Source organism: the organism of the source record quoted next, unplaced genomic scaffold, assembly GCF_019419815.1.
Source record: "Pyrus x bretschneideri cultivar Hongxiangsu unplaced genomic scaffold, Pyrus_bretschneideri_v1 Contig8, whole genome shotgun sequence".
NCBI classification, from domain to species: domain Eukaryota; kingdom Viridiplantae; phylum Streptophyta; class Magnoliopsida; order Rosales; family Rosaceae; genus Pyrus; species Pyrus x bretschneideri.
The window spans coordinates 631,878-647,335 of record NW_025999820.1 but is presented as its reverse complement, the minus strand read 5'-3'; the positions used below and the strand labels follow the sequence as shown (position 1 = coordinate 647,335).

Below are 15,458 nucleotides of genomic sequence, written 5' to 3'. Positions count from 1 at the left end.
CTCTAAGGACTTATTAACTCGAGGTGAAAAGGCTACGAAACCAACTAACCATCTTGCCCCATGCCAAAACTTTACCGTTTGACGCGAGAATCATTGCTCATTAGGCAGGACTGGCCCGGTTACTAGGCAAAGCCTCGGGTGGAACAATTATTACTTTATTCATAACAATAACTAACTTTACTTAGAACAAAAATTAAAATTAAACTTAGACTAAAAGTAAGTGTTTCCAATCTCACTCCCCACAAACCATGTCGATGTGAATGTGCAAATTGTCAAAGTATAACCCATGAATTAGTGTCTAAGCAACGATAAATAGAAAAGACTCTACTTTGGGATTAACCTTTACCATGTCCATTTGTTCTAACGGTTAAAATAATCGATGGATATTAACTTAAAAAAATGAAATTTTTTTTTTATTGACTCAAAAATTAAAAACCTAGAAATTCTAATTCCCACCCCCAAACTTAAATCACACACTAAAAAAAAAAAAAAAAAAACTAACACAACAAAATAAAGATAAATAACCTCCTCAAATAACTAGAAATAGACAAACGAAAAATAAAACGAGAAAATAAAACAAAAGACAAGCAACCAATAAAATAATACACTACAAAAGAAATAAAATAAAATAAAAAAAGAAGTGGACACACCTGGAGTCGAACCCGTGACCTGGAACTGGCGCTATATAGGCTGACTTAGCATCTTAGGTTGGAATTTTGAAACCATGGTGCAGGATAAGCGTTGGGCAAAGGGAAGATGATAAAAGGGCCCATTGAAAAACGTTTGGGTTTGAACCCAATCCTCAAACGCAAAGGTCCAAGAAGAAAACAAAAGAAATGGAGACACACGGAATGCATTCGTACACCTCACACGCACACAGGCTTGTGAAAAACTTTGGATTCCTTTATCCCATGTCTGCACTTGGAACCTCGAGCCGAGAGCCAAACGGCTCTCTTCTTTCATCGATCTCAGAGCTCGTCATTTCAAAAGAGTCTCCTCTTTCTCATTTCTAATTATATTGAGGAATCCTAAGCCTTTTGCTCTATAGAAACTGAGAGGTTCACAAATAACATGGATCGAAAACCAAAGCTAACAATTCATACTCGCATGTGACTGTGCTATGCCTGCATGTTGAGGATCTGCTGGTTGCATGGATGATGACAGTCGGAGGTAAAATGTGTGTAGGATGCTCACGGATCTGTCGGCTATAGGGAGAAAAATAAAAGAATCCTCTCGGACCGCACAGATCCGATCATGCAAAAGGTACAAACGCGTGTTTTGTAATGTTCTTACTACGTACCGCAAAGATAAGGTGCAATGTCATATCATATCTCAAATTTCTGGCTCTGTGTGTAGATAGCTTGGATCTAGTTGATATCCGAGAGAAAAGAACACCCAAGCTGCAGAGTCAGTGGTTCAAAATGGCAAAATTAGCAGGCAAACTCCTGGAACTGCAACAGGTAGAAAACTCATCCCTCTGTTCTTATTTTACTCAGCATGTATGGCTGCAAAGCATATTTCGTGTGATATTCTGTGATATTTCAAACACCTAGAACCGGGACTTGTAACGCGAAAAGAAATAAAATGGTGATCTGGATGTGGATGATGATGTCGGACTTTGAACACCTTCTGCCCATGATAAAAACTTAACAAAAACCTGATCACCCCCAAACTAAAATATAAGGAATAACTGGGAACTATATGGGAATGAGAATGTTGAACTTGGAACACGCCTTTTCCCGTACTAATAGTGAATGAAAACCTGGATCCACCCCTGAACATATATGGACTCTTTGAACTTTAACCTTGCGGAAGACAGATAAAGACCCGACCCCCAAACTTCAATAATGGCATACATGGCATCTTTGAAACTAAAAGATGTAGATCTGCATAAAAATAATGAAAGCTCCTCAGTACTTATCAACTTGATTTGTTTTGTTTCAAGAACACTGGAGGTCCACAAAAGCAGCTCATTGGCGTCTAAGGCTTGCAGTGAAGAATGGCCGCATAGCAAAACGGAGGTATAATGTTCTATCTTTTTGTGGGTAGACCTGTGATTCTGCAAGAGCTTTGTAATTTCTGCATTATATGTCAGCATAGTCTAGGAATGTGGTTTATGGTAATGTAGACTTGCTGCTGGGTGCATGATTCCAGCCTAAAATAATCTCTCTGTGTATACATTCTTGTTAGCTTTGTGTTGCTGTCTGCAAAAACCCACGTTATGAAATCAGAGATAGATTATAGAAAATACTAACTGTAAACTAAAAATTAAACAAGTAAAATTGTAACTTATTTTTTTGGAAATTTTTTTTTTCCACATGTTTTTTTATTTTTTGATGATTGGTGACACTAAATGACAGCCTAGGAATTTAAATGCAGCTAGACGGAAAATAATGAAATAAAAGAGACAAAAAATAATGAAAAAGTTAGAAGATTGGGTTGCTTCCCAATAAGAGCTTTATTTAACGTCTGTAGCTAGACTGAACAAAAGCCCTGTGATTAAATTGTTGGATCCTTCAGAGTCATAGACTCGGCTGCACTGTCGAGTGGTGACTCCAAGTATGGTTTCAGCCTGTGACCATTCACCTTAAATGTGTTGCCATTAATCTCGCTTGTAATGTCAACTGCTCCATGAGAATAAACCTTGGTAACCAAGTAGGGCCAATTCCATTGAGATTTCAATTTCCTTGGAAATAACTTTAATCTGGAACTGAATAACAACACTTTTTGCCCTGGCTGGAAATTTGTCCTGAGAATTTGTTTGTCATGGAATGCCTTTGTTTTGTCTTTGTATGTGCGTGCATTTTCATAAGCCTCATGGCGAATTTCATCAAGCTTATTGAGTTGCAGCTTACGTTTTTCCCCTACTGAATCGTAAGCAAAATTTAACTCCTTGATAGCCCAAAACGCTTTATGCTCTAGCTCCATAGGTAAATCACAAGCCTTGTCATACACAAGCCGAAACGGGGACATCCCAATCGGTGTTTTAAATATTGTTCTGTAGGCCCAAAGTGCATCGTTTAAATTCAAACTCTAGTCTTTACGAGTGGAGCCAATTGTTTTCTCCAAAATACACTTTATTTCCCTGTTTGAAACATCAACCTGCCCTGATGTTTGTGGATGGTAAGGAGTGGCAACATGATGAGTTATCCCATATTTTGCAAGTAATGCAGCAAATTGTTTATTAATAAATGCTTTCCCCCATCACTAAGTATAACTCGCGGGATGCCAAACCGTAGAAATATGATCCCTTGGAGGAATTTCAGAACCACTGATCCCTGATTAGTTGGTGGTGCAATCGCCTCGACCCACTTAGAAACATACTCAACCCCCACCCAAATATATTGATTGCCATGTGAAGATGGGAATGGTCCCATAAAATCAATACCCCAAACATTGTATAATTCAACAACGAAAATACCATGTTGTGACATCTCATTTCGTTTGGACTGATTTCCCACTCTCTGATAACGATCACAAGATTATTATTAACATCCTTGAAAAGAGAAGGCCAAAACAGTCCACTTTGTAGAATTTTAGTCGATGTCCTTTTAGGCCCAAAATGGCCACCACAAGCATAATGATGTGCAAACTTTAAAACACTGTCATGTTCCTCTTATGGAATACATTTGCAAATAATCTGATCTGGACAGTATTTGTACAGATACGGCTCATCCCAAAAATAAAATTTTGCATTTGCCAAAAATTTCTTTTTCTGCTGATAACTAAAATCTGGATGAATAACTCCCCTGACCAAATAATTAACCAAATCTGCAAACCATGGTGTTTTGTGCTGGACAACCAACAATTGTTCATCAGGAAAATTTTCATTGAGAGGCAATGTGTCTTATTCTGCAGTAGCAGAATTTATTAATCTTGATAAATGATCAATCATCACATTTTCACTGCCTTTTTTGCCCCTAATTTCCAAATCAAACTCTTGAAGTAAAAGAATCCATTGAATAAGTTGAGGTTTAGCATCCTTTTTAGATAATAAATACTTCAAAGCAGCATGATCTACATAGACAATTACCTTAACCCCAATTAAATAAGAACGAAATTTCTCTAATGCAAAAACAACTACCAACAATTCTTTCTCAGTGGTTGCATAGTTCAACTATGCCTCATTGAGACTTCTGCTAGCATAATAAATGACTTGTGGAATCTTGTCTTTTCGTTGTCCAAGAACTGCCCCAACTGCATAATTTGATGCATCACACATTAGTTCAAACGGTAATTTCCAGTCCGAAGCTGCAATAATTGGTGCTAAAATTAGGAGTGTTTTCAACTTGTTGAAAGCCTCCAAGCATGCATCATCAAAAACAAACTGTGCATCCTTAGCCAATAAGTTACACAAAGGTCAGCTAATCTTGGAGAAATCCTTGATAAACCGTCTGTAAAACCCAGCATGTCCAAGAAACGAACGAATGCTCTTCACAGTAGTAGGAAGGGGCAACTCAACAATAACATCAATCTTAGCTTTATCAACCTCAATACCCTTGCTAGATACTAAGTGCCCTAAAACAATGCATTGTTTAACCATAAAATGACACTTCTCCCAATTTAATACCAGATTAGTTTCTTTGCAACGCTAAAGAACCAAAGATAAATTTTGCAAACAATGATCAAACAAATCCCCAAAAACAGAAAAATCGTCCATAAATACTTCAACAACTCGTTTAACCAAACCTGAGAATATGCTCATCATGCAGTGTTGGAATGTTGCAGGTGCATTGCATAATCCGAAAGGCATTCTTCTGAAAGCAAATGTACCAAAAGGGCAGTGAATGTGGTTTTTTCCTGATCCTTTGGTGCAATTGGAATTTGATTGTAGCCTGAATACGCATCTAAAAAACAATAGAAAGCCCGACCAGCCAATCTTTCTAACATTTGATCAGTAAAGAGTAACGAAAAGTGATCATTTCTAGTACGTGTATTGATCTTCCTGTAGTCGACGCACATTCGCCACCTAGTAGTTAAACGTGTAGGCACAAGCTCATTATTGTCATTTTTCACAACTGTAATTCCAGTGCATTTAGGGGTACCACTTGAGTAGGACTTACCCATTTACTATCTAAAATTTGATAAATCATTCCAGCATCCAAAAGTTTCATAACCTCATTTCAAACAACTTTCTTCATGATCGGATTCAATCGGCGTTGAGCATCAATGGTGGGTTTCACACCTTTCTCCATCAAAATTCTGTGCATACAGAGTGTTGGGTTGATCCCCTTAATATCTGCAATTGTCCACCGAATGGCATCTTGAAAATTTCTCAAAATACATAACAATTTATCTTCCTCAATTGGAGATAAATTTGTAAAAACAATAACTGGCAGCGAAGAATTAGCACCCAAATAAACATATTTTAAGCGTTCTGGTAATGGCTTCATATCTAGCTTAGGTGGCTGTATTTTTGAAGGCTGTAATGGTGTTTTTGGTTCTCCCAAACTCTCAAAAACGTGCCTCCACTTTAGCTGGTGTAAAGGGACACTTTCCAAAGCTGTAACATACTCAAAAGTCTCTTCATCTTCAGTTTTTATGTCTTCAAAACCATGTAAAACTTTTAACAGTGGATCTGCTGTCAAACTGGGCATGATATCTACATACATGATGCCTTCTAACACGTCAACTCTCATACAATCTTGCATATCACTAGGCCTCTTAGTTGCTTCAAATAAATTAAACACAACAGATTGTTCTTGTACTCTAAGCATCAATGTGTCAGCTTCCACATCTATCAAAGTTCTAGCAGTTGCCATAAATGGGCACCCCAAAATAATTGGTGTTTGCATATCTTCATCCATATCCAAAACCACAAAATCTGCTGGAAGGTAGAGATTATCCACTTTGATAATAAGATCTTCAATAATACACCCAGGATAAGCAACCGAACAATCCGCTAACTGTAAAATAATTGATGTTGGTTTGATTTCTCCTTGTCCCAGCCGCTAAAAAATAGAGAAAGGCAGTAAATTAATACTAGCACCCAAATCAATTAAAGCACGTTTAAACTCAGAATTTCCAATTGTGCGTGAAATTGTAAAACTCCCTGGATCTTTTTGTCTTTGGTGGTAGCTTTTGTAATAGAACTGCACTACACTGCTCTGTGAGAATCACTTTTTCGAAGTCCACAAGCTTCTTTTCCTTTGTGCACACATTTTCAAAAACTTGGCATATAAGGGAATGTTCTTGATTGCATCAATTAATGGTAGATTAATCTGAACTTTAGCCAATGTCTTCATGAAATCTGTTAATTATTGCTCTTTTGCATGTGGCTTCAATCTTTCGGGATATGGCATAGGTGGAACATAAAACACGTTCCGACTTTTCTACATTTTCTGCAGTAGGTACTGCAGTATTTTTGGATCTGTCCAGTGGTTGGGTAGATTCTGCAGAAATTTCAGAACCTGTTTGTGACTGCACAGGTGTTGCCCGTGAAGCTCCAGCACTGTTTTCTTTATTTTCTGCATCACGGTTGTCATAACTTTTACCACAACACAATATTCTGACAACATTACAATCTGCATTTTCACGTGGATTCGGGATAGTTTGGCTGGGAAATTTTCCTTGTTCTCTGCCCGAAAACTAGAGTGAAAGATGCCCCATTTGCTACTGTAGATCTTTCATTGTTGCTTATATGTTCTGAATGTTTTGGTTGGTTTTCTGAATTTCTTATTTTGTTGCATCAAAACTTGCCTTAGTATGATCTGCCAATTTTTCAATTGCGACTTCCCAAGAAGGTTTAGCTTGAGCATCAGGTTGCTGTATTTGTTGTTGAAACTGTGGTTTAACCTGTTGATCTCTATTCCACTTGAAATTTGGGTGATCTCTTCACCCGGGCTTGTAAAAATTTGAGTATGGATCATTTCTAGGCCTTTGATAATTATTGAATGCATTAATCTGCTCTGTAACATGCTCTAGGTATGCGTCCCTATGTGGGCAACCCATAAAATCATGTGTTGTGATGCCACGAATGGTACATGCGGCTGTAGTAAGCTGCCGGACAGGTGCTGCCATTCTTTGTAAAAGCATGTCAAATTTTGCATCAAAATTTTCTAACTTCTTCTCCATCTTTTCTATCTGTGTAGATACATAAGGTGACCCACTGGACATCTCAAAAACACCCCTGGTCTGAGGTATATCAACTGCCCATTGTTGAGATTATGTTGCCATGTTCTCAAACAATTGATACGCTTACAGTGCATTTTTTTTTCTGAAAACGTTCCTCCACAATTAGCATTAACAAGAGTCTTAGTAGTCAAATTCAGCCCTCTGTAAAATAAATTCATTTGAGTGTCACCATTAATGCCTGAATGTGGACATTTCCTGAGCAAATCCTTGTAACGTTCCCATGCTTCATGAATTGCTTCATTAGGTTTCTGAGCAAATGTTAAAATTTGAGTACTCATATCAAGTGTTTTTGAAGCTAGGTAGTATTTGCTTAAAAATGCAGTGCTGAGTTGGTTCCACGAAGTAATGCTTCCAGATGGAAGTGTGAATAACCATCTCCTTGCACCATCCTTCAAAGTGTACGAAGAAAGTCTGAGTTTGATAGATTCTGCTGAAAATCCTCTCACCAAAATGTTTTTGCATCCCATTAGAAATTCAGTTAGATGCATGTTAGGATCATCTATTGATAAACCATGAAATGAAGGTAGAATCTCTAACATATGATGTTGTATCTCAAACGTAAACCCATCTTCAACTTCAGGATAAGTAATGCAGCTTGGCACCTCTGTGGCATGAGCTGCCAGGGATTCCCTCAGTGGTTGTCCCACTATTGGTAGAATAAATGCCATAGCTCCCTTGCTATCCAAAACCCCCGTAAACAGATTATGCAAAATTGTTCCCTGCAGTGAAGGTTCCCACTGCAGATTCTACTCTCTAAGTCTCTATCTAGCTGTTCGTTCAGGTTCTGGATCAAAATCTACAATTTGCTGTTTTTGTGATCTGGTACAAACCATACACAATTTGCAGAGAATAAAAAAAATGAAAATGAAATTTTTTTTTTTTTATATATATATACGGGAATAATTAATTGAGAATATGATAGACAAAAATCTATTTAAAATCAATCCCCGGCAGCGGCGTCAATTTCTTGATAGGATTTTTATCACCTGCGCAAAAGGGTTAAAAACACTTAAAATACTTGCAAGAGAAACAAAGTTATTGTAGTATAATTGGTTGTTCTTCACAATGATTAATTTAAAGAGGTCAAAGCAAAATCAATCCTCAACTAATTAATTAAAACAAAAGTTTTTCTTTTGAAAAAGGTGATTTAATGACCTAAATTAAGAAAAACAAGTTTAATTAAAAAGATTACTTAAAAACCACAACTTTAAAGAAATATAAAGGAAACAAATTTTAGAATTCAAAGTGAGAAAGTACTAGGATTCCGTCGTCATCCTAACAATCCTATATAGCTCTTCTAAATTACTTACGAATCATACATGTATATTTTGAAGGTTAGGTTTTCCTAGAGTATATCCTACTTGGAACCTCCAACATAGAGCGTGTATCTAACATGCAACCCGTTCGTGGTGTCCAGATCGAATGTGAACATGCAAGACTCATTAAGTTTTATGAAAACCTTTTGAAAAACCATATAACCCTTAAAACATGTTGTCCATCCTAAAAGGTTACACATGTTAATCACAAGAAGCCTTAGTCAATTTTAAGGACAACCCTCCGCCCAAATTGCATCAAATAACTTTTCTAAATATCCTAATGGTTGCGAATCACTAAGACAAATAGATAATTTAAAGCACAGTAATTAACAATCCAAAACTTGCATGCATAAATTCATAAGCAAATTAAAATGAGACTACATATTCTTGCTAAGGATCATGGCCTCACCCTAGCCAAAAAAAAATTAGTTACGCATTTTCATACTAAAAATCATAGTCTTTATTGAAATAGAAAAAGAATGAAAACACCTTGAAAATATAAGTCTTTAAACCTCTAAGCTTTGCCCCAAATATTCTCTCCAAAATTTGCATGCGTTCTCTCCTTTCCCGAAACCCTAGGTCTACCAAAAGGCTTATTTATACTACCCTCATTAAAACCCTCCTAATAAAAGGTCTTAGAATGAGACTAGGTAACTAAATAAATTAATATAAAATAGAAAACATAATCCTAAATTGACTTGGTAAATTTGCCCAAAATTCTCATAGCCACGTTTTGGACCCATATTAGCTTCAAAACTGACACAAAATAGCTAGATTTAAAACCTAGACTATTCTGAACACTTCTTCATATGGCCACGAACCCATCTGAGGTCATCTTAGGCTCCAAAAACGCAGTTTAAGCCCAGAAACGTTACTTTCCAGCAACGCGCATTGCTCCTTTATTTAATCGCCATAAAATAACCGCTTGGTAGAAAAATCCCAAATTTTGACACGAACAAGCCAAGAGACACACGATTTGTCCATTAGATCATGTTTTGCTCCAGAGGAAGTTGAATGTCCTATATTGAAAATATAAAGCAAAGTATCAAAATTTTACCAGAATAATTATCAAATTATACTAAGAATAGGGTGAATTATATAATATAATATCGACTCATCAATCATCAGCTGCAACCTGCACCCAAAATCAAACCCACAAATTTCGTAAGAATAACGTTAACTCAAGTTCAACTGTTAAAGTGATTAAAGTTGAGGACAAAATTGAGATATGATCATATAAATACCTAAGAAAAGTAGATTTTCAAAGAGTTTGCAGTCATAATTTTCCATGCAAAAATCTCAACAAATTCATTGCAACCCTTCTACAACTTCAACTAAGAACATATCTGCTATCAACTTCTCTATGATTTGTAAGCATAAAATATAATTACTGAATTGTTTCATAGAAAAATGGACCACAGGGAAACCCATATAAGTGGTAACGAATACAATGAAAAGTTAGAGTCAACGAAGGGCTAAAGGACAAAAGCTTCCCTTGCTGAAATCGTAATTCTGTTACAAGATTAACCTACTTAAGACTTATATTTGCTCCTTACACGAAGATAACAACTTTCTATAAATGCATAGCACACTGATCCAAAGTGCTCGTTTTGCTAATCCTTGTAACATCTTTGCTAGTGGGTAGAAAAATGGAAACACATGAGATGGAATATATATATATATATAGAGAGAGAGAGAGAGAGAGAGAGAGAGAGAGAGAGAAAAAGAGAGAGAGATTCTTTTATAAATATGCACTTAAAGCAAACGTATAGAATTGGACATGAACATGATTTTTCCTATTACGACAAAATTTTAAACAGACATATTGTCTTCATATTTGAGCTTAATGATATTTCAAACAGTTCACAAAACACAATTAACATCTGTCATTGTTAGAATTTGAAAACCAACAAATTGTTGTCTTCATATGTGAGGTTAGTGCTATTTTATTGACGAACCAAAATTAACATCTGGAAAAGATTAAATCTATATAACTAGCGCTAGAAAAATAAAATTAAACATTGGTTAATGGAAAAATAAATTATGAATTAGAAAAGATTGTGGAATCAACTTTGAACTCTAAACTCTACATCAAGCTCACCAAAAGCATTAGCTAGGGAATTCGCAGTGGGTTCTTCAAAGCATATTCACAAGTTTCCCAATTTTTCTGACATTTGGTTCAGCACCCTGCCAGGCATAGTTTTGAGAATAAGCAACTTACCAGGTGTATTACCAAGGCTTCAAACCATTCACAATCTCAAGACTCTCAACTAAGACCTACAAAAATAGCTTATTAAAACCAGTGACGGATGCAGGATTAGACTGTGTAAAACATATATATAAAGACTATATATCTAACTTACAAGCACCAGAGTATCACACTGAGCAACTAAGAAAGTCACTTCATACACAAGTAGCTGTACAATTGGTAAGTAGACCCAAACTTCTTATGCCACAAACAACATCCATATTTTTAAATACTAGATCATAGGACATAAGTTGATAACTAACCTAATTACGAGGTGTAGTCAAACCCAAAGCTTAAAACCGAAATAGTTTTCTCTGATTCCATTCTTCTCGGCCCAGGTCGAAGAAGAATAGAGAGAGGATTTAGCTTTTTAAGATTGAGATTTGTTGTATCTGGGATTTTTGTTTGTATATATTCTTTGTCGGTAATGAAATTTACTTTTTGACAAAAAAATATATATTTAATAATGCAATTTTTAATTGTCATCATTATCAAATTAGATGAGTGACATTTTAAGATTATAATTCTTCTAAAAGATTGAAATAATTGTCACCCAACCCAACAAAATGGAAAAGTCTGCTCACTTTCAATAGAGTAATGTTAGAGAGATTAAATTTGTAGATTAAATTTTGTAAACTAAATAATATTGAAGTTGATGAGTGGATTATTACTTAAACATTGATAAATGTGCTCATTTTTTATTGATAACACATCATTTAATTTGCAAATTTAATCTCCTTAACATCACTCATTTCAATATATCCAAACAGGACACAAATCTGCCATTTTTTCGAGCTAACTCAGTTACACCACGAATTCCTCAAAGACCAAGCATGCACGCACCATAAAATCCCTCCAGCAAACGCCCCATCTGAATGACTTCTTAGACAAGTTGCAAGTGGAATACAGAACAACATAGCTAGACTGCATTCAAGTTATCGACAACATCAATATTGAACAATTCGGCTCATCTCACTTTGGCAGTGTATGTGAGAGATGACTTATCTACACCAGTTGTTGTGCCAAATGGCTTTTTGAGCCAGTATCATGATGACATGCGTTATAAATTTTCATAAAGCATCGTATTATTTTTTTTAGGAGAAACGATAGCTAAAGCATCGCATTATTAATTTAGGATGACACAGCGGAATCTCATGGCGGCATGTTAGAAAACTGCGTCCATCAGTTGATTCTAATTTCAGATTCTCCACCATGCCCACCTCCATGGCTGAGTAATACTCTTATGGTACTAATATCTTTGTTGACAACATTTGCATAATCTAGAAAACTTTGTGACATGTGGAAGTGGAATGACAAGTTCTCAAGCATAAGTGATTTAATCCACCCTCCTCTCACATGTTATGTCTGTACTCGAAATGGCAAATGAGATAAAAGGTAAAAATTTGTATTTTATTACACGAAAGTTCTAATTCAAGCAATTAATAACATTTATTTTATGCACCTCAAGTCTTGTATTTGAATATCACTTGTATCAGAAGTAAAATATCCCGTCACATGCTCTATACAATTTCAATCACATAGTTCCATTTAAGTCATATTCAACTTCATCAATTACTCATAAGCACCACATTTCCAATGAGGTTAATATCAATCCCCATCTCACTCTCCCGCTTTCATACGTTTTTAATTAATACTATCACCATCACCATCACCAAAACCACCATAATATTAAAGCTGTCAAAGTCTTGCCATCCTAATCACTTTTTAACACCCTTTGTTGCGTTCCACATAAAAAAATAAAAAAAAACCAACATAATCACTATCATTAGCATATCATAACCATTTTCAACCACACAAAGCAACCCAACTTGTGAAAAAATCTTACATATATTATATTCCTTTCATAAATATATACATCTACGAAAAATATAAAAACTAAAAAAGTCAACAAAAGGGAAGTAAAAAAATCACTAAAAACTCAACAAAAATTCGTAATAAACATCACTATCCATCGTGGAATATTATCGTCACCATCATCGCTATTCACTAATCGCACCTAAAGAGTGGCGCACCGCTTCCACGTCAGCCTCCGGTGACCAGACCCGGCGGCGATCCGGGTCTTGACACTCTCAAAGTCCGACATCGGGCAGGGTAAGGTGATCCCGCCGTCGTGCTCATACCCGTACTCCTCCTCGGCCTCTCTCAGAAGCTGCCCGAACAGGGGATGGTTAAAGTAAATGATGGGCACCAAAACTCTGTGAAAGTCGCCGTCTTTTTGGCCCACGTATACAGCTAGATGTCCCTTCGGCACCGGTACAGGCTTGTTTTTCTCAACCGGGTTCTGACCCAACCGCTTGTAACCCGACCCTGGCTTGCTGCAGCACAAAGATTTAGCCCCAGCGGACAGCTTCCGACCCCAGGTGAGCAGCCTTGACATGGGTTTGTAGCTGCAAGCCGAGGAGGGAGAACCCGGGTTGAGCCGGGCATATTCGGGTCGGGTTCGGGTCCAACGGACGAAGAACCACCGGCTGACTCGGCAAAGGCGCTTTCCGAGCTTGAATCCTCTGAACTTCGCCATTTTTTTGGGAGAAAAAGGAGGAAAATCTGTCTTGTGCGTTTTGAAATTTGGGTTGAGAAGTGAATGGGTTTTCGTCAGAGATTGATTTGGTTCAAGAAAATGGCCACGGATCGGCCTCGGACATGGCGAGACGAGAGAGGGTTAAGCAGATTTCAGAGAGAGAAGTGGGGATGTTGGACATGGTCTAGATTTGCAGTCCAAAAACACAAGCTTTTAGGGTATTTCATCAAAAGTACGAAATACCCAACTGCTTAAAGTACCAAAAACAAAAAGATAGATTTTGTTACGCAAGATAAAACGATCGGGCGAGCAGAACTACACACAAAGACTCGATCACCGGCAACTATTCTTTCAAAGTGAACAAAATTGAGACTAACCTGATTTCTTGGCGATGATCTATGGGGGTTTGGTGGGTGTTTTTTGAGTTTTGGTTTTTTTATGGTGGTGGGTGACGATTGAGATTAAGAGTGTATGGGAAGAGAGAAGAGGGTTATATATATATGTGGGAAGTTACTCAGATGAGGAAAATATTATGAAGTCAAATATGTACGAAGGGAGAGAGCAAGTGCAAGTGGGGAACGACTTGGTTTACCAAAAAAAAAAACAAGAAAGTGGGGATCGACTTGGATAGTTGGGTTGTCGGTAAAAAAAAAATTGGAATTGGAAATCGTCGGCCCGCGAATACGGGAGAGAAGATTATAGGGAGAGTTAAGTATATGAAGTCAAGAGTCAGAGAAAAGAAGGGTCGGATGAAGGAGTTGGCTGCGGCGAAACTTGCACGGAGGTTTGTCATTCAAATGCGCGTCGACGACAAGTCAGCGGGTTAGAGAACGGTTTCGTCACAAATTTTTACTTCTCAAATGCCTTTGTTTCCTTTTAGCTATTAATTTTTTTTTATTCATTCGATTTAATAGTTGAAAATTGAGAGGTACGTGAAAAATAAAAATAGTTATGTGAATTCTCTTGTACTACTAGGGTTTCATTAGATTTTTTATTTGGAACATTAGAATCTTATTTAGTGAATTGATGCGTGAGGTGCATTGTTCATCTAATAGTAATTAGTATTCGCTTATATAATGTGTGTGTACAAATGTGTAATAACACACCTCGATCAGAATCGAGACATGCTGGCCGACATTCAAAGGTGATATAATCAAAAAGGAAAATGATGTCACATCCCGGCCCGGAGCGGATCACTTCCCGGGCCCGCTCCACCACCGTAGCACGATATTGTCCACTTTGGGCTTACCATTCCCTCACGGTTTTGTTTTTGGGAACTCACGAGCAACTTCCCAGTGGGTCACCCATCATGGGATTGCTCTAGCCTCCTTCTCGCTTAACTTCTGAGTTCCTACGGAACCCGAAGCCAGTGAGCTCCCAAAAGGCCTCGTGCTAGGTAGGGATGGAAATATACATATAAGGATCACTCCCCTAGGCGATGTGGGATGTTACAATCCACCCCCCTTAGGGGCCCGACGTCCTCGTCGGCACACACGCGACCAGGGTTAGGCTCTGATACCAAATTGTCACATCCCGGCCCTGAGCGGATCACTTCCCGGCCCCGCTCCACCACCGTAGCACGATATTGTCCGCTTTGGGCTTACCTTCCCTCACGGTTTTGTTTTTGGGAACTCACGAGCAACTTCCCAGTGGGTCACCCATCATGGGATTGCTCTAGCCCCCTTCTCGCTTAACTTCGGAGTTCCTACGGAACCCGAAGCCAGTGAGCTCCCAAATGGCCTCGTGCTAGGTAGGGATGGAAATATACATATAAGGATCACTCCCCTGGTGCGATGTGGGATGTTACAAATGATGCATGAGAAAATTATGGATAAATTTAAAACCAAAGCTAACATTTATTTAATCTAAAGTAGAGAGTGCGCAGTAATGGGAAGAATCCATAAAACACAACTATTCAGAGCATAGATGACAGTATGACATAAGTAGTGCAGTTGAAACTAGTTAAAGTACTTATTACACAACCAAGAAAAGCTCCTACATTTGTTTAGGGTTAAGTCAGAACCGTCGGAGATTCCTCGTATGCCACAGAGAATTCAGCTTTCTAAGTCCTGAATGGGCGAAAAACAAAAGGGTGAGTGGGCAAAAACAAAAGTTTATAAAACACATTTATTTTCTGAACATACTAACCCCTCGCAGTAAAACTTGTACAGTTTCCAAAAAATCATACTATATATAAGTATAAAATCAACTGTAAATCAAC

The 15,458-nt window shown here is 37.5% G+C and overlaps 1 protein-coding gene, 1 long non-coding RNA gene and 1 other non-coding gene across 3 annotated transcripts; 2 read left to right on the top strand and 1 right to left on the bottom strand.

Annotated features, from left to right (window-relative positions):
- Positions 1 to 622: 622 nt before the first annotated feature.
- LOC125473217 lies at positions 623 to 7,405 on the top strand. Its single transcript, XR_007255083.1, has 4 exons — positions 623 to 1,263; positions 1,357 to 1,460; positions 1,946 to 2,021; positions 7,092 to 7,405. It is a non-coding gene; the product is annotated as an uncharacterized LOC125473217 (long non-coding RNA).
- LOC125473256 lies at positions 7,311 to 7,415 on the top strand. The gene has a single exon (XR_007255134.1). It is a non-coding gene; the product is annotated as a small nucleolar RNA R71 (small nucleolar RNA).
- Positions 7,416 to 12,456: 5,041 nt separating this feature from the next.
- Positions 12,457 to 13,798, bottom strand: LOC103964554 (auxin-responsive protein SAUR36-like). Its single transcript, XM_009377500.3, has one exon. It carries the CDS (start codon positions 13,235 to 13,237, stop codon positions 12,716 to 12,718), a length of 522 nt encoding a protein of 173 aa, XP_009375775.2. The 5' UTR covers positions 13,238 to 13,798; the 3' UTR covers positions 12,457 to 12,715.
- Between the last annotated feature and the right edge of the window lie 1,660 nt (positions 13,799 to 15,458).

Excerpts from the sequence above, each read along its gene's own strand:
- LOC103964554 (XM_009377500.3), bottom strand. The coding sequence starts at position 13,237 with ATGGCGAAGTTCAGAGGATTCAAGCTCGGAAAGCGCCTTTGCCGAGTC.